Here is a 26,659-nt window from a genome sequence, read left to right as displayed (position 1 = left end):
AGAACACATACACCTCACTCTTTTCAAGAAAAACTACAACAGAAGAGCAAATCCGATGTTTTCACACCATGAGGTTGTGCGATTATTTTACACACCAATTAACTGAAGCAAGCAGTAAAGACTGTGTTGCTTAATGTCGGACATCTCTAAAGAAACAGCACCAAACAACAAAAAGGATCCAACTAAATTCATGTCAAAATAAGACATTCAGCACACACTTTTCCTCTATTAAGGAGTATTTGCTCACCCCAGTCTGAAGTTTGCTTGGGCGCAGATTGCTGAAGGGGAAGACGATGACCAGGAATTTCTCCAGAGTTAGATACGTCAGGAGGAGAACAGACACCTGAGGGAAAACACTCACTTTAAATTTTAAAGCATTGTGTTTAATAAACTAATAAACTAATCAAAGTAACACCGCTGCCGACCGTTTTCCAAAGCACACCATAAGCTTTCAGATCGATTCTTCTCCTTCCACAGACAGTGGATTTAGCTCAAGCACATTTGACTTCAGTGTGAACTATGCAGTCTCAAGCAAAAACTAAATGATAATTCCTCCTTCAAGGTGCATTCAAGTGCTTTTGTTCCAGCCATTTGAGACTTGAGTCAGCTAAAAGAAATGTCTTCATTGCACAACACTTGGAAGAAAAATCAATACTACCCTCTGAACAACCTTCAAGTTTGTTTACTGTTTGTCTTTTCTGACAGATTTTTCAAAACTTCAAAATTTGTCAATTAATTAAAGTAGTCAACAGTTTTTGTGTGTTAACATCCTCAAAATGTTAAGGATGCACTGATTCGATCACTACACATGAAAAATCTATAAAGTTAAGGTGACCTGTGGAGCTTTCTTGTAAACAAACAAAAGTTTCCCTTCAGTGTCTCAGCAATGGCTGATATGGGATCAGCAGATTAAGAAGGTTTAAGTGCTTAAGAAAGATTACAGATATATCTTGGATATGTATTGCAGTGAGTGCACTTTATTGTGTGTCAGAGGTTCTGTTTCTATGCATATTTGTGCGTGTGGTTATGAGTGGGATGTTACCTCTGAGGAGAGCATGGCCAGGAATCCAATGGTCCGACACTCCATGCTCTCCATCCAGAGCAGGGCATTACGATTGTACTGCCCGCGAAATTTGACATCGAACACTCCAACGAAAAAAAGGTACACACCCATGAGGCAGTCTGCACCTGAAAGAGACAGCGACAAAAATTAGTCCATATGCAGAGACACACACACCTCAAAACATTAATTCTACCGTCCAAAGAGTAATGTCGCACATGCGATGTGGCTGTGTGCAGATGTGTGTGTAATGTAGAACTCAAGGAAGCCACCATGATTGTGATAGACAACCCACTTCACGACATCATCCATAGATCTCTTAGTTCTGGTATCGTTCCCACTGCCTTTGAAACAGCTGCTGTTACACCATTTTTAAAAAGACCCAACCTTTACCCTTAAGGTTAATTACAACAGTAAATCAGTCTCTCCATCATGTCCAAAGTGTTTGAAAAGGTGGTTGCCAGCCAACTGACCTCATGATCTTCTTGTACCAACTGCACCAAAACTACAGGAACTCTGGACTCTGATGCTTTGGCACTGGACATTGACATCTTAATGCAAGGTCTTGAAAACTTTACTGGTGTTGAGGGCCTTATTTTTCCATGTACTCCATCATGTCCTTTATGTTCCCTTGATGACAGCTACTGAACTTTTCCTTGACTTAATAAATCTTTCGAGCACTTCTCTGGAATAATATACCACCACCACTCAATCTAATGTAACAATAGTAATATTTTTAGGAATAAGAGAATAATATTGATTGTAAAGATCACTGCTCAAGAGCTTGGGCCAGTGTCTGAAGAATCAGTCCTGGACATTGTCCAGAGCTGCACTTCACGCATGTAGCACCTCTGTCTGTGTCAGATGCCGTCTCACTTATGGGAAATACTCTGTTTGGTTTAGGTGAGGGGTGGCGCCTCAGCAGAGTGTGGAGGTGGAGGTGGTGGACTCATCCGTAATGATGACTGTTTTTGTGCTGCCATCAACCTCATATTTATTTGGATGCATCAGCAATGTCAATAAAAGAGTGGAAAGCAATTTACTGGCAAACAGAAAAGAGCACAAAGCAGTTACACTGGGTGCAATGTCACACACACCCACTCGCTCACTGTGTAGCAGGGCAGCAGTGAGTATACTGTGAATGACAGTGTGTAAATACTGCTTAAGGAACGGGTCCCACAGTAGAAATGGTGTTGCCAAATCTCTCCCAGTGCACATTTTTCTCCAGTCGTACCATATATACTGTCATGCCACCCAACCTTATTATCACAGATGAATCCTTTCCCTGTGAAAGGAGGACCGTTGCCCTGTATTCACTGCACACTGTGAGCAGCTCACTCTGCCAACTGTGTGACAAACGATTTGAAATGTGCAGATAGTGTGACCACTGCTGACAAAGCCTGGCATAAATGTCCTCAAGGCTTATTCTTTCTTTCCAGGCTCAATTACATTACACAGGAAGCATTTGTAATGCTCAAAAAGGTGCAGCGTTGCTCCACTTCAGGCCTCATTTCACATCTGATTTCATCATGCTTTTAATTTCATTTGCTTGATCTTGGACAACATCACTTCTTTTGCCTTACAAACTCATTAGATCCCTGTTGCTCATCACTTTCAAAAGGAACAGTTGCAGTCGCTTTTTTTATTCTACATCCACTGTTTGTTCAACGTTTTACTTTCTTTAGCACTGTTGGTTTTAGGGTGGGGTTTACCTCCACCCTTACATGCACAGTGGGATGTTGTGTTTGTTTAAATATTTCTCTGTTTGCACATAGTATACCTTAATTTTGTGAGAGTACAGAGTGCGGTTACTCACAGCAGAGGACTTTGATGCAGGCAGCATGTAGATTGTTCTCAGCTCGTATCAGTGACCTCATGCCAATGACTAAGAGGTTACCAAAGCAGGTAATGAAGGCCATGACCCAGACAGACACCCGCAACACCATGTTGGCCAACAGGTCCTCAAAAGATGAGAGGCCGTCTGTGTTGGGCTTACAGGACCTAACATGAGGTGCGTAGGAACAGTATTGGAACTTCTTAAAGTAGCTGGTGGCGAAAAGGAGCAAATGAAAACAGAAGGTGGTAGCAGAGGAAACAAGAGAGACAGACAAACAATGACACACAGAGGAGACGATAAGATAAAGAGCCAGGTTTCGTTATCAGTGAGGGCAGACATGTGCGGGATTGTGAGGACTGTCCGTACATGTGGGAGAGGTTCTTCATGGGCAGGAACATCTTCGTCTGAATATCCGGGATCTCGATACCCTCCAGAGCCCTACAGAAAAACACACCATATTTTACTACAGCACACTTTGAGTGTGTGTGTGGGTGTGTGGGTGTGTACTTACAGAGACTGAAGATGTGTCAGGTGGTTGAAGTGGCTGGGGTGAATGTAGAGGAGGGGATTGTGGGAAATATTTCTGCAACAAGAAACACATGACAAAATCAAAAGAGGATGACACTGCTGCTAATTTCTTTTACCCCTTCACCTGACATCAAAATGAGTCTAAATCTGTACAAATACTTGTTCATACTCATACAGTAACAGCCTTTCTGTTATATTACCTGTTGTTTGGAACGAGGGATTGCAGCATCTATCTCAATACATGCAATTGATATCTTACTCTGGACACAACCTTCTTTTTTTCTTTTTCTTTTTTTAATTTTATTTTACAGATAAGGTTTGAGTAAACAGCCCTGTACAAGACAATATGAACAAACCACAAACTTCGCAAGTGCTGCTGGGTCAAACATTTCAAGTTTACAAGCTATTCTCAACTAAAATGAGCAGCATTTAAATAATGGTCATTTCTGGTTACCTACAACCCAGCACAAACTACACAATATCACATCACAGTCCCGCACATTTAAAAGGGTAGCAGGTGCAGGCTGTCCTTGATAATTGTCTTGCCGCTCTTCCTGTTCATGCCACATATGAATCATACAAAAATGCTCCAGAAAAGAAAAAAAAATCAAAATGTCAGTGGTCTCATGGATCATTGAATCTACTAGCAACAGCCCCCATCTCTCTCCTTTTCCTTTTCATTTTTTCTCCGTGTATGTGTTAACCTGTGCTTGTGGGTGTGAATGTGTGTACAGAGGGATCATCACCATCTGCTGGAACTTTATGTTCTGATGTGAATTTTACTACTCACTGTGTACTGTACAAGTACTCACTGTGTGGGTATTTTACCACTGTCAGTGTAAAACTTCAACTGGATGGAAAGTTTTGACCAAGCTGTTTAACTCAGAACAAGAAAGTTGAATCCCTGCACTACACATTAGCATCAACGTGAGCTGACTAAGGTGAAAACAAAAATAATGTATACATATTTTATAGATTTGATACCAAGCTTTGTTTCTAATATGTCTTTCTAAGAAATGTTGAAGGGTGTGTGTCTTGTGTGTGTCAGACAACAGCACAAGTGTGAGCACCATCCAACCAGAAACCACAAATCCAATCCACCAGCTACTCTTCAGCCCCATTTACCAGCTTAACAGACCACACACACACACACATAATGACAAACGGCATGAACAACTTTCTCTCAAACAGGTTCAAACTTTGCATGAGACCGATTTGGTTTTGGACCTGAGATTTGATTTAAAGCAGGAGAGTTTGCCTACTGTGTGATAAAGCACATCTATGGCGAGGGGTGTGCCATATCACATCATTCACGACAATATTGGTGGTATTTTTGATATGAATTAAAAAATGGCGGCACGGTGGAGCAGCAGGTAGTGCACGTGCCTCACAGCAAGAAGGTCACCAGTTCGATCCCCGGGTTTGGCGGGGCCTTTCTGTGTTGCTGGAGGGCTGGAGCCTATCCCAGCTGTCAACGGACGAGAGGCGGGGTGCACCCTGGACCAGTCGGCAGTCGATTGCAGGGCAACACACAAGACAAACAACCATTCACACTCACACCTAGGGGCAATTTTAGAGCCACCAATTAACCTAATGAGCATGTTTTTGGTCTGTGGGAGGAAGCCGGAGTACCCGGAGAGAACCCACGCATGCACGGGAGGAACATGCAAACTTCACACAGAAAGGCCCTGCCTGGGGATCGAACCGGCAACCTTCTTGCTGTGAGGAACGCACACTACCTGCTGCTCCACCGTGCCACCGCATAAGAATACTTTTCTTAATTTATATTCGACCCTGTAGCTGAAACTGATAACACAAAGAGTAATTTGTTAATGTGTGCGGCGCTGATGATTGTGTTACGGCACAATTGCAAAGGTCTTGTATTTGAAAAGGTATTCCGGCCATCAGGATATTACATGACCTTTCGACTGTGGCAATTTTTACTGCGGCAATTATGTCAATGGTATGTAATAAATCTGATTTATGGCTGCTCTCCTGGGTCGTGCTGTTGTACACGCTGGCTCACTGGTAAGGCCGACATGGAACTGATGGAACAATTACGTTGTTCAATTACGTTATTGTTGTTACACTTAAACTTTTTCCTGCTGATGATGTCAAGTCAAAACATCTGAGGTGAACAAGGTCTACTCCGATTCAAATGTGTCTCTTTCATGCTTTTGTGGCAGATTTCCAGACTGTGAGTTGTTTTTTTTGGCAAAAACACATTTCTTGAAATTGGAATTTCCATCACAGACAGCCCATTCATCCACTTTGTTGTCCCTAATGTTGTTTTGAATAACAAGATGCAAACGCTCACAGCACAGCTTTTATTGTGTTGGGACCATCTGCTCCATTTCTGGTATTTCTGTTCTTGGCTACACATACCTTCAGTGAGAGAAGTCATATTCAAATCCTTTACGTAAGGAGAGACACTACAGATGATAACACGGTTCTTTAGAACACTCAAAATGTTGAGATTTTGGGCTATTTTGCTTCCATAACATGTTTATTTTCAGACTAGGGGACTGAATTTTCTTTTGGACTTGATACCTACGACTTGCTTGTCCGCTGTATGGATTGATTCTCTCACACTGACTTTAAATTAAACTATTTAAACGCATCTCTTCATATGAGGAAACACAACTGGACTCACAGCCAGACGCGCAGTTACTCACAGTTTAAGGAGGGACTTGGAGAGGTTCTTAAAGGTGTTTTTGGGCAGCTCCCTTATCCTGTTGCTGGACAGATTCCTGAACACAATGAAAGGGAGAAAAATGAGAAGAAAACAAGAAAGAAATGCTTATTATACCTACAAAAGCAAAGTGAGAATCATGCGGATTGTCTTACATTCACACTTTCCTCATTCATTACCAAACCCAGCTGGTGGCATCGAGGCTATAAAGACAAACAACCTGGCTGATACTCACAGTTCAGCCAGTTTCCACATAGACTGGAAGGTGTTTTCAGGAAGTCTTCTGATCCTGTTGTCCATCAGCAACCTGAAGAGGACGGAGCTGCTGTCAGGTAACGTGCAAAATGATAATGGTTGAAACATGTTGTCTTCACTTAGACTATTTTTACAGAGGAGCACAGAGGCCTGACAGAGAGCTTCATCACATGGTCCGACAACAATCACCTGAAGCTCCTGAAGCACAAAATTGTGTTTCTTGAGGTCACAGTGACGTTTGACCACCAAATTCTAAAAACTTCATCCTTGAGTCCAAGTGAACGTTTGTGCCAAATTTGAAGAAATTGTCCCATGGCGCCCCTGAGATATTGTGTTCACTAGGATGGGACATACGGACAGGTGAAACCTCTTCCCACACACATTCACATAGACACAGTGTGGCAGGAAAACACACACAAAGTGGCGTCAATGTGTGTGTATGACTCCTCTTGTTCTCTGATCCAACTGAGGAGTAAAAAGAATAAATAATTAGAGAACCTTCCCCTGTAAGAAAGGGTTTACATCGAGTTTACGAGGCCAATCCTCTGCTTCCAGTAAGGAAAAAAACCTTAGAAAAAGGCGGCAAGGCTTTTACACGAGGGCTGCAAACGTTTCTGAGGATAATATAATCACTAATAACTACCAGCAAATAATATTAGACATATGAAAACAACATGGGCTTGTGCTCCTTGATTCATAAAAATAAAACAGCATTGGACAACATGAAACTACAAGCTTCCAAGAGTTTTCAGCGCTGTCACACAGCATGGACGTCAAAGCCGTCTGCTCGTGTTTACTGCATGTTTGGCAGTTTAAGTGTTTCCCGTCTGTCAGACATGAAGAGCTGGATGTCTTTACATGTTGTCAGTGGAATGAAGCCAAACCTGCCATTTTGTTCTATTTTGTGTTTGTGTAATTCCCTTTATCAATACAACAATTCATTCTGAGTGTGCAAGCATGCTTATGTGCTTCTGTGAGTGTTTGAGAGATACAGATGCAGAGGAAATCTGAACTGGAAATAAAATTCAAATTAATTTTCTAATCTCTTAAGAATGCACAGTTCAAATTGAGTTGGTTTGTCTCGCTCATTATTAGTCCATATCAATCTCTGCGAGATGAAGTAGAGTTGATGAAAAGTAAGAAAAGTCAATAATTTCTGATTTTTGTCTTGATGTTAAATATGAAACAGAGGAGGAACATGAAAACTAAATTGGGTTTATACACCAGTCTTGAGGACCCCAGAGATCAATGAGCTTCCCATGGGTTAGTCCACAACTAATTCTATTTACCAAGACCAAGAGTTTAATTTAATTATTGTGGTTCATGGTCCTAAAGATGCAATGGATTTATTACCCAGGTGGCGAGAGGCACAGACTGCCAGAGGTCTGATATATCCAACTTTCCATCAAATGACATGAATTTGAATCAAAATGTGAACCACTGTGGAGCTTAATGTAATTAGAAAACGCTGATTTGTAAAGCCAATACCTATTCATGTGCTTTATTCAAGCCGAAGCATGCGCACCTAATTTGTCGTATCTCTTTTGGGAAGCTTCAAAAGCCAAATGCCTCATGACTCTTGTAAAAAGCGACTGTGTTTCAAGCATTTTCACTTCATTAAGTTTCAGGTCGGACACTCACAGAACTTCAAGCTTGCTGCAGCTTTTCAAGATAGAGTAGTTGAGAGTTTGAATCTGGTTTCCCTCAAGATCCCTGGGAACAGAAAAAAGAAACACATCACATGTAAATATATATGTATAGTGCTGTCTGAGTCCATTTGATTTTGTCAAAATTAAACATTAACTTCTATTACAAGCCTGATTCCAAAAAAGTTGGGATGCTGTGTACAACATAAAAACAGAATGAAATAATTCGTTAATTCTTTTTGACATCTATTCAGTTGATAATGACAAAGATAATATATTAACATCTTGTAAACATCCGCTTATTCTGAATTTATGCAGCAACACGTTTCAAACATGTTGGGACAGGAGCAACTACAAACTGGGAAAGATGTGGAATTCTCCAAAAACACCTGTTTGGATCATTGCACAGGTAAACAGGCTCATTGGTAACAGGTGATAGTGTCATGATTGGGTATGAAAGGGACATCCTGGAAGGGCTCAGTCGATCACAAGCGAGGATGGAGCGAGGTTCACCAATAAATCAATGTTTTTGCAATCAGGTTTGTAAAAATGTATTCTAAATGAGCATTAAAGTAGAAATAAAATGTAATATCCGTCTGGTGTTTGACAGAGAAACATAGTTTGCTCTGGAGTGCCTATAAGTGTAATTATCAGACTCAAGTGCTCTCCAGTCAACACTCGCTGACAGAAAATAATTGGTCAGGCTGACCAACCACGGTGACATCAGCTGAGGACACTTCACCTCATGTGGTCAGGAGGACCACTCATCTGATCCTCATATTGTCGAGCTACGCAAGCCCCGTCCCCTCTATCTACCAGCCTCATTTGTAATTAATGCAATGCACAAGCATAAACACACACACATCCATCTGACAGGTAAATTCTTTAAAGCGCGGACACTGACTGAACCACACTCATGCACGACACACACGGCGCAGACTCACAGCCAGTCCAGGGCAGGCATGTGCTGACAGAAGCTCGGGTGAGGAAGCTGCTGAAGCGAGGTATCCACCATGGATCTGATGGGAGAAGGAAAACATGTTACTGCAAAACAGGCATTAAAATTCAACACAGCAGGAGTTCACGGAGCAGAGGTGACACGCTCCAATTTACAGCTTGTCTACCTGGAAATACAAGCGCTGTGATTTGTTTTGAAAGAGAGAAACAGCTGATGAGGATAAATTACCGAAATTATGAACGCTACTGCTGCAGCAGTGACTGCGTTAGAAAACAGGAAATTAAATGTCAGTCATGTACAAACAGCTGATCTCAATGCATGATGTCCTGATGTCTAATTCTATTAACTCCCAAAAGTAACACTGCAAATATAAATAAGTCAATGAACATCATTCAACCATTGTCCTCTGAAAATATGAGTATATCCAAGCACCTAAGAACAGTTTCCAGCAGGGACTGTCTCGAAAAACTGTTCCGCTTTATTTCTCCAACATCTGTGGCTTGAAAGTTGTCCAACCTTTTCATTCAAAAAGTATAAACGGACTCTAAAAGGCTTTGCAATGAGAAATGATTGGCAATAAATGCAAGTGTCTGATCTGTAGTGAACAGGGTGAAACATGGAAACCCTCTGATATGGAGTAAAAGCATCTGTAAGCACTGAAACATGACAGTATAGTCAGCACACGGCTCCCACAGCCTTTTTCAGATTAAAAACAGACTACGATATTTCAGGTGGCAACTTTTCAGACAGATGTGAGGAGAGACGAGGCAGAGACGCAGGAACAATGCATCCAAAAGAGAAACAGAAAGAAAGACATGTGGCCACTTCTGTTTAACACTCCCAGGAGGCGCAAACGCTCAGACAGAGTGAGAGCACATTTAAAGGACATTCATCGAAGCATTAACATTAAAAAGACATTCATTGAAGGGGATACCAGTTGAAACACAAAGAGAGTCAAGTGGAGAGACGAACTGCGGGTGGACAGGTGTGAAGCAGACAAGTGTCAAAGGATGGGATGTGAGCAAAGTCTGGCAGAGCAAAGTTAGAATTTGACCATTGTACAAAGATCAACGGTGAGGTCCGATCCAAGCCAGGTCAATCAAGCTGAGAGTGGATGGAGAAGAAGTAAGTGATGATGAGGATGAGGGATGAAGAGAGGCAGAAGTGTGACGTGGTTGCAAGGACGCTGTTTTACTCATTTCGTAATTTCACTCACTCACTTCTCATGACATAAACTAAATTGCCACGAGAGACTGATGTGACATCCACTGCAGGACACCACTGACTCTCTTGATACTTGACCACCATTATAGCACAAAGACATGACTGAGTGTGACATGAGGCGTGAAATCCAGCGATAGGAGTACGACCAAGGACATGGGAGCTCTTCATCCACTCTGACTGTTTGGAGGAAAATTGATTGACAGAAACTGAGAAAAACTTCCAGCGTGCTTCACACCTTGAAACTCAGACAATGCACAGGCGGATACACATGAATGAGGGGTGTGCCTGGGACCTGGGGTCTGATATAAGCACTATTGTAAACTGACCTACTGATGCTCTTCTGTCTCATCGTCTTTGTGGTCATATCAAAACGCTTATTTTCCTGCATTGAGCACCCTCAGTTTAGCAGTAACTGGGTGCTGGTTTTCTTCAAACTATACTGTATATAGATGTTTTAATACGTACAGATGGAAGCATAGAAGCAAAGTTTGAGATTATAAACCAGTCAACACTCAAACAAAAGATTTTGAAGAAAAACAATGCAACTCACAGGTACATGAGGGAGTGGAGCCCGATGAAAGTATCCTGGGACAGGATGCTAAGTGGGTTATGATCCAACATCCTGGCACAAAAAACAGGAAACCACTAAAATTGTGCATTCATTTCCCCAAAATGTATTCATGTGTTTATAAGCATTTTTCCCAAAATGTGGAAGTATTTCCTCGAAAGCAGCAGAGAAATTAGGATAAATTAAATCAGAGAAGTAAAATGATGCACTGTTGTGTCAATTTTGGTGACATTACATAGACTTCCGTTCATTTCCAGGAGATTTACCATAACCATTTACCCAACATTATGGGGATCGGCGTTTTGTCCCCATAAGGCGGGCGACTGTGTAAACAGATTTATGTCTCCTGTACTGTAACATGAGCTCTACTGTTTGTAGCATCAAACTGTCATTCAGGAAAGATTTGATGAGCTGAATGCAGAAGACCTACAGGCTGCTACAGGCTGCTACAGGCCTAAAGCAAATCTCTGGACCAATAACAAAATAATCCACTTGCCTAAGATCTTGAACTCATGAGATGAAAACAAACTATTTGCTTTTGTTTTTGGGTACACTTGACTCAAATTTGATTTCACGGGGAAAATCAGACTCAATCCACACAGCTGCACATAATTTATGACTCACAAATAAAAGCAGCTCTCCAGGCACTCCACCCTGCCCTGGTTATTTAAGCACATTGAGGGGATTTGTTTTCAGGAGGGACCCTCTACCACAACTCAAAACCTGAAAGGAAATTCCAGTTGCCTACAAGGACTTCATGTGTGGATAAAAGGGCCATTGTTATCTGAAACGCTTAAAATAAAACCAGACAACAGATGCTCCATCTACATTCATATATAACCACAGTATAGTACACAACACAACTTCCTGCAGGTGTGTGTGTGTGTGTGTGTGTGTGTGTGTGTGTGTGTGTGTGTGTGTGTGTGTGTGTGTGTGTGTGTGTGTGTGTGTGTGTGTGTGTCACTCACAGCCACTCTAACTGATGGAGATCCTTGAACACACCAGGACTAAGGGCGGATATCAAGTTCTCACTGAGAAACCTGAGAGAAAGCAGAGAAAGAGAAGAGGAATATAAATAAACACATGGTCTCGTGTAGTTCCTCCCAGAGATCCACACACTGCACAAACACACACCATTAAGTCATTAAGGTTATATACAGTTATAGTTTTATACAAAGACACAGTGGAGCTTAAACTATTAGTTGATTAATGGATTACTCGTTTCAGTGATAGTGAGAAAATGCTGAATGTTGCTCTTGTTTCAGATTCTCAAATGTGAGGATCTTTGTCATAATATCACAGTAAATTGAATATTTCTGGGTTTTGGACATTGGACAATTCAAGATAAGGTGTGCTGGGCATGAGATTAACTGATTAATCCAGGTGCTGCAGCCCGAGTACACAGTTAAGAGACAACTACATCCAGAATTTTCTCACTGGTCCCCACGTACACAGGCATTTTCACAATGTATCTTCCTAATATGTTTTGGGCTTTTGTCCTCATACAAACGTAGTTTTAGGTCACTGAAGAAAGAATTTGAATCAGCCTGGTTCAGGTTTTTATATATTTTTCACTTTTAAATCGCTCTGTGAAGCTCTTTGAATTCAATCTACTGCATTTAAAATGGAGTTGATAAATAAAATAAAACCCAAATCAATCCATTGATTTCTTGCCCATTCTTCATTTGACACCCATTAACATCATTAACGAAGTGAGCGGGGTACTTACAACCTCTTTAAACTGTTCAGGCCGCTGAAGGCATGTGCGGATATGAACAGGAGGCTGTTGTTTTGCAGAAACCTGGGAACAGAGAAAAAAAAAATCACAATTCATCCGAAACTCACACTTTGCTTTAGCCGTCACACACTTGTTGTTAGAGTAATATCATCATAATCGTCTGCTGCACGATCATTTCTTCAGGACGACAGGATTAAACTCATCTGCTGCATATTCTTTGCATCAACACAGAGAGGACGGGCGTCTGCAATCAGCAGCTCAGATGCAAATTATCACTCTTAAAAACACACTAACAAAAAGCCAGCAATTACTGACCTCTGATCTGTGATTAAAGTTCACTTTCCATGAACCTTTAACCTTTAAATGTCAGTGAATGTGTGTTCTCCCCATCAGTTGGACACTTTGCTGAATACTGAGTCACAGGAGAGCAAAGGAACTGTCAAAAGCCCAGCATGAGAAGGTAGTTAAACTTTATAAAAAGGATACAAAAAGGTACTCAGAGATTTGGAAATGTCAATCAGTAGTGTTCAATCTCTGATAAAGACGTGGGAAATTAGGGGTTTTGACGATACCACGGCACGGTAAGGTAGAGCAAGAAAGGTTTCAGCCACAGTCTCCAGCAAATTAGGCAGGATGCAAAGAAAAACCCACAAGCAACTTCAGATGAAACACAGACTTTCAAGATGCACAATGACGAGGCAGTTGAATAATAATGGGCTGTGTGGTGGAGCTGCTGGAACAAAGCTGCTCCTGCACCAATGCTACAAACCGGCCTGCTTACAACATATCAAACAGCACCTAGACAAGCCTCTAAACCTCTGCAACGAAGTCATTTGGAGTGATGACATCAAAACTGAACTTTCTGGTCACAACCATCGACACTATATGTTTGGAGGGGAGCCAACAAGGCCTATGATGAAAAGTACACCATGGCTGCTGTGAAGCACGAGGGTGGATCTCTGATGTTTTTGGAGTGTGTGAGCTGCAGTGACACAGTGAATTTAGTCAGGATTGATGGAAAGATGAATGCAGCATGTTTTCAGAAAACATTGGAGGACAATTCGCATTCATCAGCCCAGAAGCTGCACATGGGACTCACTCTGACTGTCCAACATGACAGTGATCCAAAATGCAAGGCCAAGCTGATCCTTCAGTGGCTACAGCAGAGAAAAGCGAAGGTTATGGAGTGGCCTCAGTACCACTGAGGGACTCTGGGGAGATCTAAAATGTGTAGTTTAACAAAACAGCACAAAAATTTGTGAGATCTGGAGCCTTTACCACCTGAGAAAATTCTGAAAACACCGCGTTCATCCTCTTTTGCTCACATACATGTGAATTTAAAGTGCTTAATTTCTATTCATCAATTTCTTTACATATGAACCTTCCCTCTTATTTCCATGTTTACTTAATCGTTCTGCTTTTTGATCAATCGTTCATCCTTGTTTTATTTACTGCTGCTTTCCAGAAAAACTCCTTTGACAGATTCTCAGCAAGCAGCCAGTTAGACACACTAAATAAAACACATGAATGATGACCAACCAACCAACCAAAGAGTATGTGTGAGGATGTGGAAAGCAGCGTAACAAATACTCACAGTCTCTCCAGGGCGGAGTATTCTGAGAAAACAAAATCAGACAACACTCGGATCTCATTGCTCCTCAGTGACCTACAACAGAAAGCACGACACGCCACAGTTAGAAAAACACAAGACAAATTATGCACAAACAGACAGCGAGAGAGGATGAAAGGTCTGAAGCATTAAAAGAACAGACAGAAAAATCCTGACGATGCAATTTATTCAGAAATGGCTTTTAAAGAGTTCCTGGCATTATATTTAGTAACAGACGCACCATCTGCCAGAGTAGGCACTTGAAACTTGAAAAGGTCCACTGTCTGTACAGGGTAGGAAGGAGAAAAATGGCTGAGCATAGACCTAAATACACCCACCCATCCACATAGACATGCACACACAAGGCTGGCCTCTCAGAAGGAAGAAAAGTCTCAGGAGATTAGCCAAAAATTACATTTGAATTCAGGTAAAGCATCTTTGTTCGGATCTCTAATGAGACTGAATTTATCTGCACTACCTACACACAAACACCACAAAGAATTTGAAGGGAGAGAAGAATAAAGGACTTCTGATTATGTACAATATGGATAAAGAGGGAAACAAATCTCCAGCAAATAGCCAGCGAGGACAGCAAATACAGATTATTCTTCATATCCAACAGCGGCTCTCTCATTCAACACGCCCAGAGCTGTCACAAACATTTGAATACAGACGAGTGTGGGGTCGCACACACACTCGTTGAAAATGTTTGTCATACAGCACTTCCTCAAATCAAACACCAAGTTTTGGAGGTTTGACATTTGAAGGTAATGCTGCGGCTGTGGAAGTAATGAAAATGTTTCAGCAAGCTAAAAAAGAGGATAAAACAGGGATGATGTGAGATATTAAACATCATTTTGAATGGGAGAGAAACCTACGGAAGCCCTAATAGGCCATGGATCAACATAATTTTTTAGCTCCGTTTTACCGTGATAACGACATAATATTCCACCGTTTTATCGTTATAACGACATAATATTCCACTGTTTTATCATTATAACGACATAATATTCCACCGTTTTATCATTATAACGACATAATATTCCACTGTTTTAATGTTATAACGACATAATATTCCACCGTTTTATCATTATAACGACATAATATTCCACCGTTTTAACGTTATAACGAGTTAATTTTCCGGTGAGGTAGGATGTCAAACCAACCCGCTAAAAGTACAAACAAACACATGGACATGCTTGACTTACGGAGTGTGCAGCTGCAGGAGAGCAGTCCAGGCCAGGCTTCAGTTGGTGGTGTTCAGGGCAGCAGAGCACTGTCTGGTTTGGCGGGTTGATTTGACATCCTACCTCACCGGAAAATTAACTCGTTACAACGATAAAACGGTGGAATATTATGTCGTTATAACGATAAAATGGTGGAATGTTATCTCGTTATCACAGTAAAACGGAGCGAAAAAATATGTTGATCCATGGCCTTTTAGGGCTTCCGTAAGAAACAGACTGTTATAGATGTAGTTCGAATGATTTACAAGATCATCTGTCATATCCCCATGTCATTTTGTCTTCATCTCAAAAGCTGAGAAAATCACATTAGCATGTCCTACATTAAGAGCTACATAATTTAACCCCTGATTGAGCAGTCTGAAGAAAACTAGATATAAAAATACCTTTTAATTGCGTAAAAGGTCATCATTAGCTAAACTGCTAACACTATGGAACCAGCTTGAATAAGAGGCTGAAAATGGAGCTTTGCTGAATACCAAGTTGCGAAGAGGAGTCCCGGGCAGGGAGGTGCCTGCTTGTGATGTTTTTCCACAGAATAAGATATTCAAACGGACTGTGTTGCTGAAGGTCAGATTGAGTTCAGGCAAATTATTATTAGTGTGATGCTTCCTTGCTAAGCCTTTACGATGGATGTTTGTATGTGGGTGAAATCACAGCAAAAGCACAATCACCTTTCCTGTTTTAGACTTTAGAAATGCATGTGGTTGATCCCTTAGGATCTCAAACTGGGCTCTAACAGACTTCTGGCTAAGGCAAAAATATAGAGAGTGGTGGTAGTTTTTATGAGAAAACTATCAGTATCACTTTACTGGCATGTTAATGAGAATATGTAAATGTGCACAAACCAAAATCTCACTCCTGGCAGACAGCAGGTGATTTTCAGCCAGTGTGTGGAAATTAATAAACCTGCAGTTAACATATGTGTTCACAATACATAAGTCTTATTTTGCAGAGCTGACATTTACAGTCGAAGCTTGCTGAGAAATTCAGAAGCATTTTTCCTGGTTCTCAGGCAGCAGAGCAATCAATAGTGTGAAGCTTCTTACCGAGAGTCCAAACTCAAAAGGATAATTCAATTAGGCAATCAGGCCTCAAGTTAGAATGAGTTGTCAGACACAGAGAAGCTGAAACGAGGAGATGAATGCAGGGACACCTCTGTGTTATAAACAGAAGGGAATATTTTATATTTGCAACTTGAGTTCAATCGATGGTCATTTCTTTCAGGTGGTGATCAGGGAGCCCTCTTCATTCAGAGGTTGCTGCTGGGAAATTAAACTTTCAACTACACCCAATAATAAACGAAGTAAACAAGGTAACAAATGCATTAAACAGCAATACTGAATGTTTTGGAATGACAAATGAGATTATGAATAAGATTAATGCTGGAATAGGGTTTATAGATAGTCCTGGAACTGGTAATCAAGAGCGTTTGTGGTGAAATGAGAGAAGCAAGTTTGAATGAAGAGACATTTTCAGGTGTTGATTAGTCGAGCACAGCATTAGTTTAGCATAGCATAACGGCTGGATGTAGGGTTTTGAAAAGCCTTCAAAGCTCAGAAATACAAAAAAACTTCACTCCACTTAGGAGAGCCAGCTCCAGGGTCCTGGTGTTGTGCATGCTGGTTCATTGGCATGACTTACTGGGACACTTAATGGAACTCATAGGGATGAGGCTGCCAGGCAACCGGTGGAAAGGCATATTTACCAAAATGTCAAGCTGTGGGGGACTGATACATTTAACTGCTCTTATCTAACACCAAGTCACCAAAAGGGCAAACAGTACATTGGGTTTTCAATCAGAAAAGCATTGGGTGTCTTTGGGACGTCATGCTCTCTGGACTGTCCTGTCTCTGAGGCATCCCCAGTTTAATATTACAGCTGCCAAGACACATCACAAACAACAGCTTCACTCACACTGCTGTTAAACCTGCGGCTCAGACTTGAAAGGCACAAAAGAAAAGTGATTTCTAATCATTTAAGAAGAGTCATTGACAGAAATCCCACTGAAGCCAAGTCTTAAAATAGCTTCTTGAGGAAGTGAGGGCTGTGAAGACTTTTCAATTTGAACTCAGAGAAAGAAGACACACACACACACACACACACACACACACACACACACACACACACACACACGCGCACACACACACACACACAAACACACAAACACACACACACACACGCACGCGCGCACACACACACACACACACACACACACACACACACACACACACACACACACACACACACACACAGAGGACACTTACAGCCAGGTCACATTTGGAGAAAGGAGAGGAACATCCTGCAGGTTGACCTCCACACACTCAACGTCTGTCTGTATGCAGTCACAACTCTCCGGATACTCCTGCAAGACTACACACACACACACACACACACACACACACACACACAGATTTCAGCTCCATTGTTCACCATGTGGAGATTTGTCTCATGGACTCTGCCGTCTCTGCTGGATGACGTCAAAAGCTGACATGATGATGTAATCCTGTTCCATCACCTTTGTCTCATGTCTGTACTCTGGCAGTCACTTGCTATTAATGCCCAGTAAGTTATGCTGTCATAGGAGCAAAAATATAAGGAGGGAGAATCAATGAAATTAGAATTGTGTCTTTTGTTGTCACGTTAAAGCTGTTGTGTCCTCACACTTTGCATAAAACTTACAAAACATTATGCAACAATCCACCTGCCAAAAGTAAATACTCGAACACATTCAAGCACTTAGACAAAACTATTGTGTATGTATACACACACTTACGACACTCATTCAGGAAGTAGTGGTCCACAGGATGGGTATTCTGTATTGTTTGACCAAATAAGTCCGCCCATCCGACGTTGTCCCCTGCAAAGCCAAACAAGTAACAGCAGTTATCTGTACACTGCAGACAGGATGCAGTAACTTTGAGACAATGCCAACACCACCGCTGACCGTTCTCTTATTTTTAATCTGTTGCAGTGTTGGAAGCCCTGTCTTTCGACATTTAATGACTTCCTTGAAGTTTTGGTCTGTAGGCCACAGAAGTCGACTTTTAATTCAAGAGTCAAATGTGCCTCACGGGCGACTTCAGAAATGAAACTGAAAACATGGCTGTTCTGGATGATTTCCCCGCGTTTTAATACAGTTATGTTGAAAATAAACGTCAATTCAAAAATGAAGCACTCCTCCATCCACTTCATCAGTCTGAGTGTCACTCAATCATTTGCCTTTTATGCCTTCAACCTAGCAGCATATAACGACACAGAGCTACACCCTCATGTTCTCTACTTCGCGAAAAGGGATTATAACAATCTCACTCTAATTGGCTGTGAATATCTGAAAGAGCCACACATCGACTGTAGATGCTGTTCAGTGTCAGACAGATGAGAGCAGTCACACACGCTGTCACACACGCTGCGTCTGACAGGAAGGCAGCACAGCCACCATTCAAAGCCTCTGATACCGCACTGCACTGCAGGCTGTATGAGTTTGGAAAAGTTACTGTTCATTATGAGCAGATGGAGGGATTTTTTTTTTTTTCTTTTGGGACAAAGCTAATCCATGGAAGATTTTTTTCTCTGTAATTTTTGACTTTATGTGTCATAGTTGTCTCTAGTTCCAGCTACAGAAATCACAAATGAAAACTACGCATCTGCCATTTATCACATGGAATCCTGTCCTGTGGGAGCACAGTCCTAATGTTGAGTGTGTTGATTAATCATGAGGCCCTGCAGTGGGTTTCAGGCTGTGATGTCATAAATCTACCGAGGCAGACTGATTAGTATTTGTCAGTCAAGGTTTGTAAAACACATCATTCAAAGCTGGCCTCTCTCAGGCTGCATTTGGATGGTTACTATGTTTTTAGAGTCCCCTCCTCACCCCGCCCCCCCCCCCCCCCCCCCCCCCCCCCCCCCCCCCCCCCCCCCCCCACTTCGAGAAATTCCTGTACAGTTCATGCAGTGACTAGCCATCCATTCATTTTCTATACCGCTTAACCCTTTCGGGGTTGCGAGGGGGGCTGGAGCCTATCCCAGCTGTCAACGGGCGAGAGGCAGGGTGCACCCTGAACCGGTCGCTAGTCACAACACACAGACAGACAACCATTCACGCTCACACTCACATCTAAGGAGTGTGAGCGTGGGCTGACAATTTAGAGTCACCAATTAACCTAAGGAGCATGTTTTTGGTCTGTGGGAGGAAGCCGGAGTACCTGGAGAGAACCCACACATGCACGGGAAGAACTTGCAAACTTCACACAGAAAGGCCCGACCCGGGAATCGAACCCACGACCTTCTTGCTGTGAAGCATGCGCACTACCTGCTGCTCCACCGTGCCCATCATGCAGTGACCATCCCCATAAAACGATGTCCTCTCAATGGTGTCTAATTGCCACAGACTCTTCACAAATCTTTTCCTGTTGTGCACACTATGTCAAATAAACTTATAAGCTTCTCTTTCAATTAATTAAACTCTACTGATTGAGGTTGTAACTTGGAGCAACTCCTTGGCTCGTCCTACAGGAAGCTCACACATCCCCAACAATAATCATAAACGTCAACTCTGAAAATTGTGCTATAAAAGTAATAATATACTCAAGGACACACTATACCATCAGATTATAGCAACTCAGCACACGAAACAGTGTTACGGCACCCCCTCTTATGTGTGTTGCTGTTTAAATAAGACTTTCATCGAGCCTGTCACTAATGAACAAATTTACATATTGTCCATTGATGGTCTCTCCTTTTCAGTCCCACAGACCACTTATTCACTGTGACCCACAGAGCATGCTGTAGTCAATAACAGCACCTGGAGGACTGAACTTATCAAACTGTAGAAAGCCTTAAACACCTAAATCTACATCATCAAGCAATTACATGGGATTTCTTGTGGTGCATGCAGATGTTGTCAAAATCACACAGGATTTCAATGACCAAATGTCAGAGGCCCCTCAGATACAAGGGTTGCAGTCTTACATTCAAGCTGTTGCAGAACTCTTACGAAGGTGTTCTGTAGGCCAAGGAAGAAGCAAGATGGCCGTGAAGATGATGAATTGCATATTGTGGAAGGGCCTGGTGCCTGTTGTTGGGTTAGATTTTTGTTATTATGGCAATGTTGCACAACGTGGAAGTGATGCCACTGCCTGATGCTCAGGAAAAGAGAAGAAGCAAGAAAGCAAATAAGCTTGTTCCCGCAAAGTGAAAACTAAGAGTGTAGTGTGAATCAATACGGATGCTATAGAGCTTTTGGGATCTTTTATTGATGAAAAGATTAAACCCTTTGAAGTAGTCATCCACATGGCCTCTAGGTCAAGAAACAGACCTGCAACATTCACTGAGGAATGCTGAGTGAACGCCAGCTGATTCATTTATGCTGCTTTCACAGATTGCTTATTACACCGACTCACAGCAACCCACAACTGACCCTTTTCACGGTCAAAATAATGACCTGGACTTCATTATGTACTCACAAAAGGAAGAAAGGACAAAGAAATTGACTTTCCAAAGCTAAATGTACATCAATTGATACATTTCATCAGCTTTATAGAAGGGAAGTAAAAAGTTTCATTTGCTTCTCATCTGCTCTGGGTCTATTGATTTCGATTGATTTGCTGCTGGCCCCTTCATGTGGAGACCAACTTGCTTCCACAGCCCAGAGATCAGCTGAATCAGCTGCACCGAGTGCGCTGCAGACATCCAGCTAACTTGAAAGAAACTGTCTCTGAGGACTCTGCTCCAGTCTGCTCAGTGCTGCCATGTCTCCTGCATAAGTGGGTGTATTGTGAAGAGGTTATCACCCTACTGTCTGTCGACAGACAGCCGACTCCAGCCGAAGTCGCCCAAGAACAATCCAAGATTCAAAACTGTGGTTGTATCAAAGTCGTTCTTTAATGAAATATTATATCAAACTATACCAACATGGAAAAAGTCAGTGATTTGCTGATTTTCAACAGGGGGAATGGCACAATGGGAACACCCCCCACACACCTACATCACCAACCAACACACACACCCAACCATGTACACCTCTCAAAAGACTCTATTGTAGGACACCTTAGACCAAACATCTATAGCAAAGGGTTAGTATACTGTATATCTGTAAAATATTTTGTTGCAGAGGTGGCTTGTTCTGGGGTGTATTTTCAGCAGCACAGATGATGCTGAACGATCAAAGAAACATTATAGGAATCCTCCAGGAAGCAGTGCGTCGCTGATCCTCTCACTCTTCTGTGACTACACGTTGCTACTTGTCACTTAAATCATGAAGGTGGGACTCTGCAGAGTATTATAGGCTGAAGTGTAGCATAGAATCGAGTATTTATCATATGTTGCATTGAGAATATTAAAGATCCAAAATGAAACTGACTGAACGGCAGTCAGCACCATGCTTCAGCACCATGGACAGCGCCATGGATTTATCAATACGCAGCAGAGTGAGGCAGGTCATCCTAAATCTACGAGCTCTCCCAGGAAGTCGGTTTAGATTATTGGCTGAAAGTTGTGCTTTGATGTCAGTGACGAGCTCACTAATCCACAGACGAGCGGCACTTTCCTTTGTGAATGGAGGGAAGGACGGCAACTGTCAAATCTCTCCAGTATCTTTGAAAGGTGGCTTTTTGCCTGCGTGTGAAAAAAGCCACTTTGTGCAGAACTCAAATTATTCTGATGGCATGCTTTCTTTGTGAAATTTGTGTCTACATTAATGGATTTTCTTGCCTTAAAGCTGTAAATAACTTCAAGTTTACGGCTCTGGGTGTGACATATATTCACATCTGTATCAAGGATATAGGCTGGATTCCAGTAGCAGCAATTACATTTCCATACAGATGCCAAGCTGGATGCATAGAAAGTTATCCAAAATCCTTTTTGTAAAGTCTCCAGCACAGCTTGGATATGGGAGCCAATTTGTGAACTTTAAATAATGACTTCATTTTAACTGCTCTCATAGGCTCACTTGTACAGGACACAGTGCAAAGCTTCTCTTGGCTTTTTCTCCTCCAGCTGATCGGAGGAAGACCCTCTCATACATCCCCTGGAAAGCACAGATGTGGCTGAGCCGAGACTTTACTTATAGGAAACACTTAAGATCATATTTGAGGTGACAGTGACAGCGGCATGCAAACGTTTGGGCACCCCTGGTTAAAATGTGAAGGCTCGTGGCTCTTGAGGTCGTCCATTGTGGATTTTGAGGTCTGTTAAGGATCAGTATCTTGTAAGTCATCCTCTTTTCATCTTCAGCTTTTTTATAGATGTTTGCTTCCAGGATTTTCTGGTATTAAATTAAACCCATTCTTCTCTCTACCAGTGAAATGTTCCATGTGCCACTAGCTGCAACACAAGCCCAGATCACGATGGATCCACCCTCCATGCTTGACAGTTGGAGAGGTGTTCTTTTCATGAAATTCTGCAGCCTCTTTTCTCCAAACATAACTTTGCTCATTGCGGCCAAAAAGTTAAATTTTAACTTCATCAGTGCACAGGACTGCTTCCAAAATGCATCAGGCTTGTTTAGATACTCCTTTGCAAATGTCTGACGCTGAATTTTGTGGCGAGGATGCAGGAAAGTTTTCTTCTAATGACTCCTCCATGACCGATTGGATTATTTGTGTAGGCGTGAAGGACTTCATTGAGCTTTTAGGGGAAAACACTCCTCATGTGAAACTATACTATCAGGTACTGTAAAAATATTTTTTTGCAATCCATATTTCTCGGTGACTCTAGACTTTAACTGAGGCCTCCTTGTTTATTTACACCCCTGTTGTAGCTCTCATACAGACTTACCACAGCGCCGCTCGTCAGCTCCATTGGGACAGTCTTTGTGTCCATTACACTGCAAAGCCTGGGGGAGGCACTCACTCATGTTCCCGCATGGGAACTGGCCAAGGGGGCATCCAGTCTCTGCTTCCTCCCTGCTGGCCAGCAGTGCTGAGGGAAAAAAATGCAGGAAAGAGTGAGATTACATACAGTGAAAGCAGGCAGTTATAATGAATATTTTCCACTGAAATACTAGGATTAGATACGAAGGCCTACAGTATATACTGTAATACTACCACTGAGCATGGTGTTAGTTTCTCTGATTGTTGACAATATTGTATTTGGTGTAATAGAGCAGCAGAGTAGAAAGTCACCAGACTTTGAAGGAAAGTTATTTTTCTGGAGGAACTGACTTCACGTGGGCTGCAACTCAAGAATAAATTCACCATCATAAAATCTATTGATTTGAACACACCGATGTCATACAGTTGATGACTTATACCATATAAGGGGGTGTATAAGGGGGTGTAAGGGAAATATAAGGGGGTGTCAGTCCTGGAGGCAGCACCCAGCATGTGTGGGAGGCTGGGGGCCTGGAAGGGCTGGAAGACTCCCCATGGGGAGATAAGTTTGGGTAGTATAAGTATAATTAAGGGCCTCTGACATGAACTGTGAAGCATCAGTTAATGAGCGACAAGAAACAATATGGCCCCTTTACATGAACATGTATATAAACATAACACATAAAACCTCCCTCTATGCGAGCGCTGTTTGAGTGGAGTGTGTTTGAGTGTGGAAAGTGCACATCTTTACGCACATTTAACACCTGAGTCTGTATCTATGAACTTGCACCACAAGGCCCAAACAAACTTCAATGCATCAGGAAATCCCACAGGATCTACAGTACATCATAATCAAGACCAATCACACCACCTGTTCACACCAGCAAGCACCAGTCAGACCGATCAAGCACTCCCCTGGAAGGATGATGAAGAAATACAAACACTGAAGATACAGATAATATTGTATTCAGCTAAGTCAAAGGCAGCGCGGACAGGTAACAGGAATGCCTCCCTTTTTATGCGGCCAGACACTAATTGATAATGAGGAGCGGCTGGGAAGGCAGGCAGAGGATGACTGCTGATGAAGAGGGAAGTCACAGGTGAGCAGGACAGGCCAGCACAGTGAGGGCACCCGATGGACAGGTGAGGAATCGACCTTTTTCACAGTAGATGTTTTGACTTGTCAAAGCAGGGTAAGCAAAGGTGAAATTTGTAATATTAATAAGGGCTGCATACCATTTAGGTGAGCCACACCTCTGTTATTGCGCATGCTCACTGACTGACTGGGACACTTAATGAAAGTGGACAATCAGTAAGGTTATTATTAACAGATGCGCTTGTCTTTGAACCAAATGCCTCCTGAGAAAAGGCTCGATAGCTGGGACAAAAAAATGCTAGAAAATACAGCAGCATTGTGGGAGAAAATGTGAGGGGAAACGATGGAAAATACAATTACAACTGTTATACTGAGACATGGCACTGAATTAAATCCCGATGGAACCACGTCCTTGAATTTAGTACACAGCAGTATCAGATAGACATCTAGTTCAGGACTTGGTCTGACAGATGTCAACAATCGTCTGCACACCTTGTGTTACCTGTTGTTATTTGACAGGGATTACACTGTCCGAACACATCAGCTCAAACGTTCGTGGAAAGATTAAGCTTAATGTCTGGGGGCCCTCTTCCTAATTACCATTCGTCTCCACGTCTCAGCAAATGTCACAGCATTTGTGACTCTGATTGCTCTGAGACTCAGATTAATCACATAAACGCCACATCGACCCTGAAACTGGAGTAGCAATATCCTCTGTCACCTTAATGGAACAGATTTTATTAATTGTCAAACTCATTCAGAAAAATGCACAATCAGTTCTGTAAATAAGCTCAAAACGTTTCTGACTGAGGTAATGAGATGAAGTTGGGCACTGAAATGATTACTGTAATGGGGGAGCTGTCTATTGTTGTTTTGTTATGGTTAATTTTATTTCCCCTTTAACTTTTTTAGCTGTAATTTTGATACAGTTTTATCAATGCTGAATTGTCATTGCGACTGTCAAGTAGTATTAAAGAATAAACAAAGTTTACAATATAATTTTAATTACCAACCAGAAATCAATGACCTCTGCTTTAGTGTGTTTGCTTTAAATCAAATTGAGCTGTTTGATTGGATTACCACTAACACATCTGTCCTGTGAGAGTCATCACGTCGCATTTGTCTTCGCGTGTCAAAGAAATGCTCATACAAAACCTCATTGTGACACAACATGGACATCTGAAGATGAGTCACAGTCCGGGAGGTGGAGGAAGTGTGTGTGGACATGAATGAATAAGACATGAATTGGATATTGAATTTTCTGACATTTACCATCTCCAATCACACGCTCATCCCTCATCCCAACATCTGGCAAATTAAGATGAGACAGTTTACCAAAGAACAAAGAAATGTCCAAATAATGTACCATTTAAAATTCGTATATATTGATTATTTACTAATAACTGGTATAATTCCATTAATGAATTAATTATTCCATAATTTCCCAAAGTCCAACTCAAATAACTGTTGCTTTACACTTTATTTAGTGTCCACAGGACCAGCTGAGGTTTTTAACACTTGAGGAGCTCTCTGTGAAGATAATATTGATTCATTAAAACACTTTAAAGTGTAATTTATGTTCTGCAGACCTGTCTTAATTCCCACAAGCACCTTGAACAACTTGTGATTTAGAAGAAAATCTTGTGATAAAAGTAGGGCAAAGGACATGTGGCAATAATAAGACACGATGCGTAATAATCCTTTTCATAAGAGATGGATATTTAAAAAAAGACTAAAGTGATGCAGTGCCGCAAAAACATCATTCAGCACTTTGTTTTGTCTTTCATCTTGTTGGTCTAATCATATAACCTCCTCCTCCTCCTCCTCCCTCGATGTTTCTTTACCTCTCATCTCAGTATGGGTCAAGTGGATGAGCAAGATGATGACCGGTACGTCCATCCTGAGGCTCAGACGTGCTCCAGCGCTCATGTCGCTGCGGCTGTAATGCGTCGGACCAATAGGTCTCCCCCGTGAGTCGGCCGAGCGATAAGTCCGCCAGAAGTCCCAGTCAGTGTGTTAAAGCATGCCCGTCATTTTTAAAAACGACCGAAGAGGTGAACTATAGCTTCAGATGAATCAGATGAAGTAGCGAAGAGTGCAAAGCTCGGCGCGCACATCCTCTCCACACGGTCCCTCCAGGAGCACCGTCTCTCTCTCTCTCTCTCTCTCTCTCTCTCTCTCTCTCTCTCTCTCTCTCTCTCTCTCTCTCTCTCTCTCTCTCACACACACACACACACACACACACACACACAGAAAGGCTCACGGTGCGCAAACGCTCCCACCCACATCTCTCTCTCTGGTGCCTCCTTTTTATTTTTGGCGCATCATTCCCTTTACACACCTGTCAAGGCTCAGTCACTTGTGTGAAGCGTGAAGGCGCTGCATCCACCCAC

General features: G+C 42.0%; 1 protein-coding gene across 6 annotated transcripts in view; it reads right to left on the bottom strand.

Moving 5' to 3' along the window:
• Positions 1–26,219, bottom strand: part of rxfp2a (relaxin family peptide receptor 2a) — a 30,621-nt gene extending 4,402 nt beyond the window's left edge. For 2 of the 6 annotated variants that reach the window (XM_070983831.1, XM_070983836.1), the window contains exons 1-17: positions 26,111–26,219; positions 23,136–23,279; positions 18,136–18,219; positions 17,627–17,732; positions 14,101–14,172; positions 12,498–12,569; positions 11,737–11,808; positions 10,751–10,822; positions 8,963–9,037; positions 8,014–8,085; positions 6,353–6,442; positions 6,101–6,175; positions 3,409–3,480; positions 3,264–3,335; positions 2,877–3,106; positions 1,043–1,188; positions 248–343 (exon numbers count right to left, since the gene is read on the bottom strand). In XM_070983831.1, coding sequence (XP_070839932.1) covers positions 248–343; positions 1,043–1,188; positions 2,877–3,106; positions 3,264–3,335; positions 3,409–3,480; positions 6,101–6,175; positions 6,353–6,442; positions 8,014–8,085; positions 8,963–9,037; positions 10,751–10,822; positions 11,737–11,808; positions 12,498–12,569; positions 14,101–14,172; positions 17,627–17,732; positions 18,136–18,219; positions 23,136–23,279; positions 26,111–26,195 — 1,635 coding nt within the window. In that variant the 5' untranslated portion in view covers positions 26,196–26,219. The remainder of the gene's footprint in view (positions 1–247; positions 344–1,042; positions 1,189–2,876; positions 3,107–3,263; positions 3,336–3,408; positions 3,481–6,100; positions 6,176–6,352; positions 6,443–8,013; positions 8,086–8,962; positions 9,038–10,750; positions 10,823–11,736; positions 11,809–12,497; positions 12,570–14,100; positions 14,173–17,626; positions 17,733–18,135; positions 18,220–23,135; positions 23,280–26,110) is intronic. The other 4 variants (XM_070983835.1, XM_070983832.1, XM_070983834.1 and 1 more) reach the window with 4 other exon arrangements.
• Positions 26,220–26,659: the final 440 nt, after the last annotated feature.

The sequence above is a fragment of the Chaetodon trifascialis genome, chromosome 16 (genome assembly GCF_039877785.1).
Source record: "Chaetodon trifascialis isolate fChaTrf1 chromosome 16, fChaTrf1.hap1, whole genome shotgun sequence".
NCBI classification, from domain to species: Eukaryota; Metazoa; Chordata; class Actinopteri; order Chaetodontiformes; family Chaetodontidae; genus Chaetodon; species Chaetodon trifascialis.
This window is presented reverse-complemented; position numbering and strand designations above follow the sequence as displayed.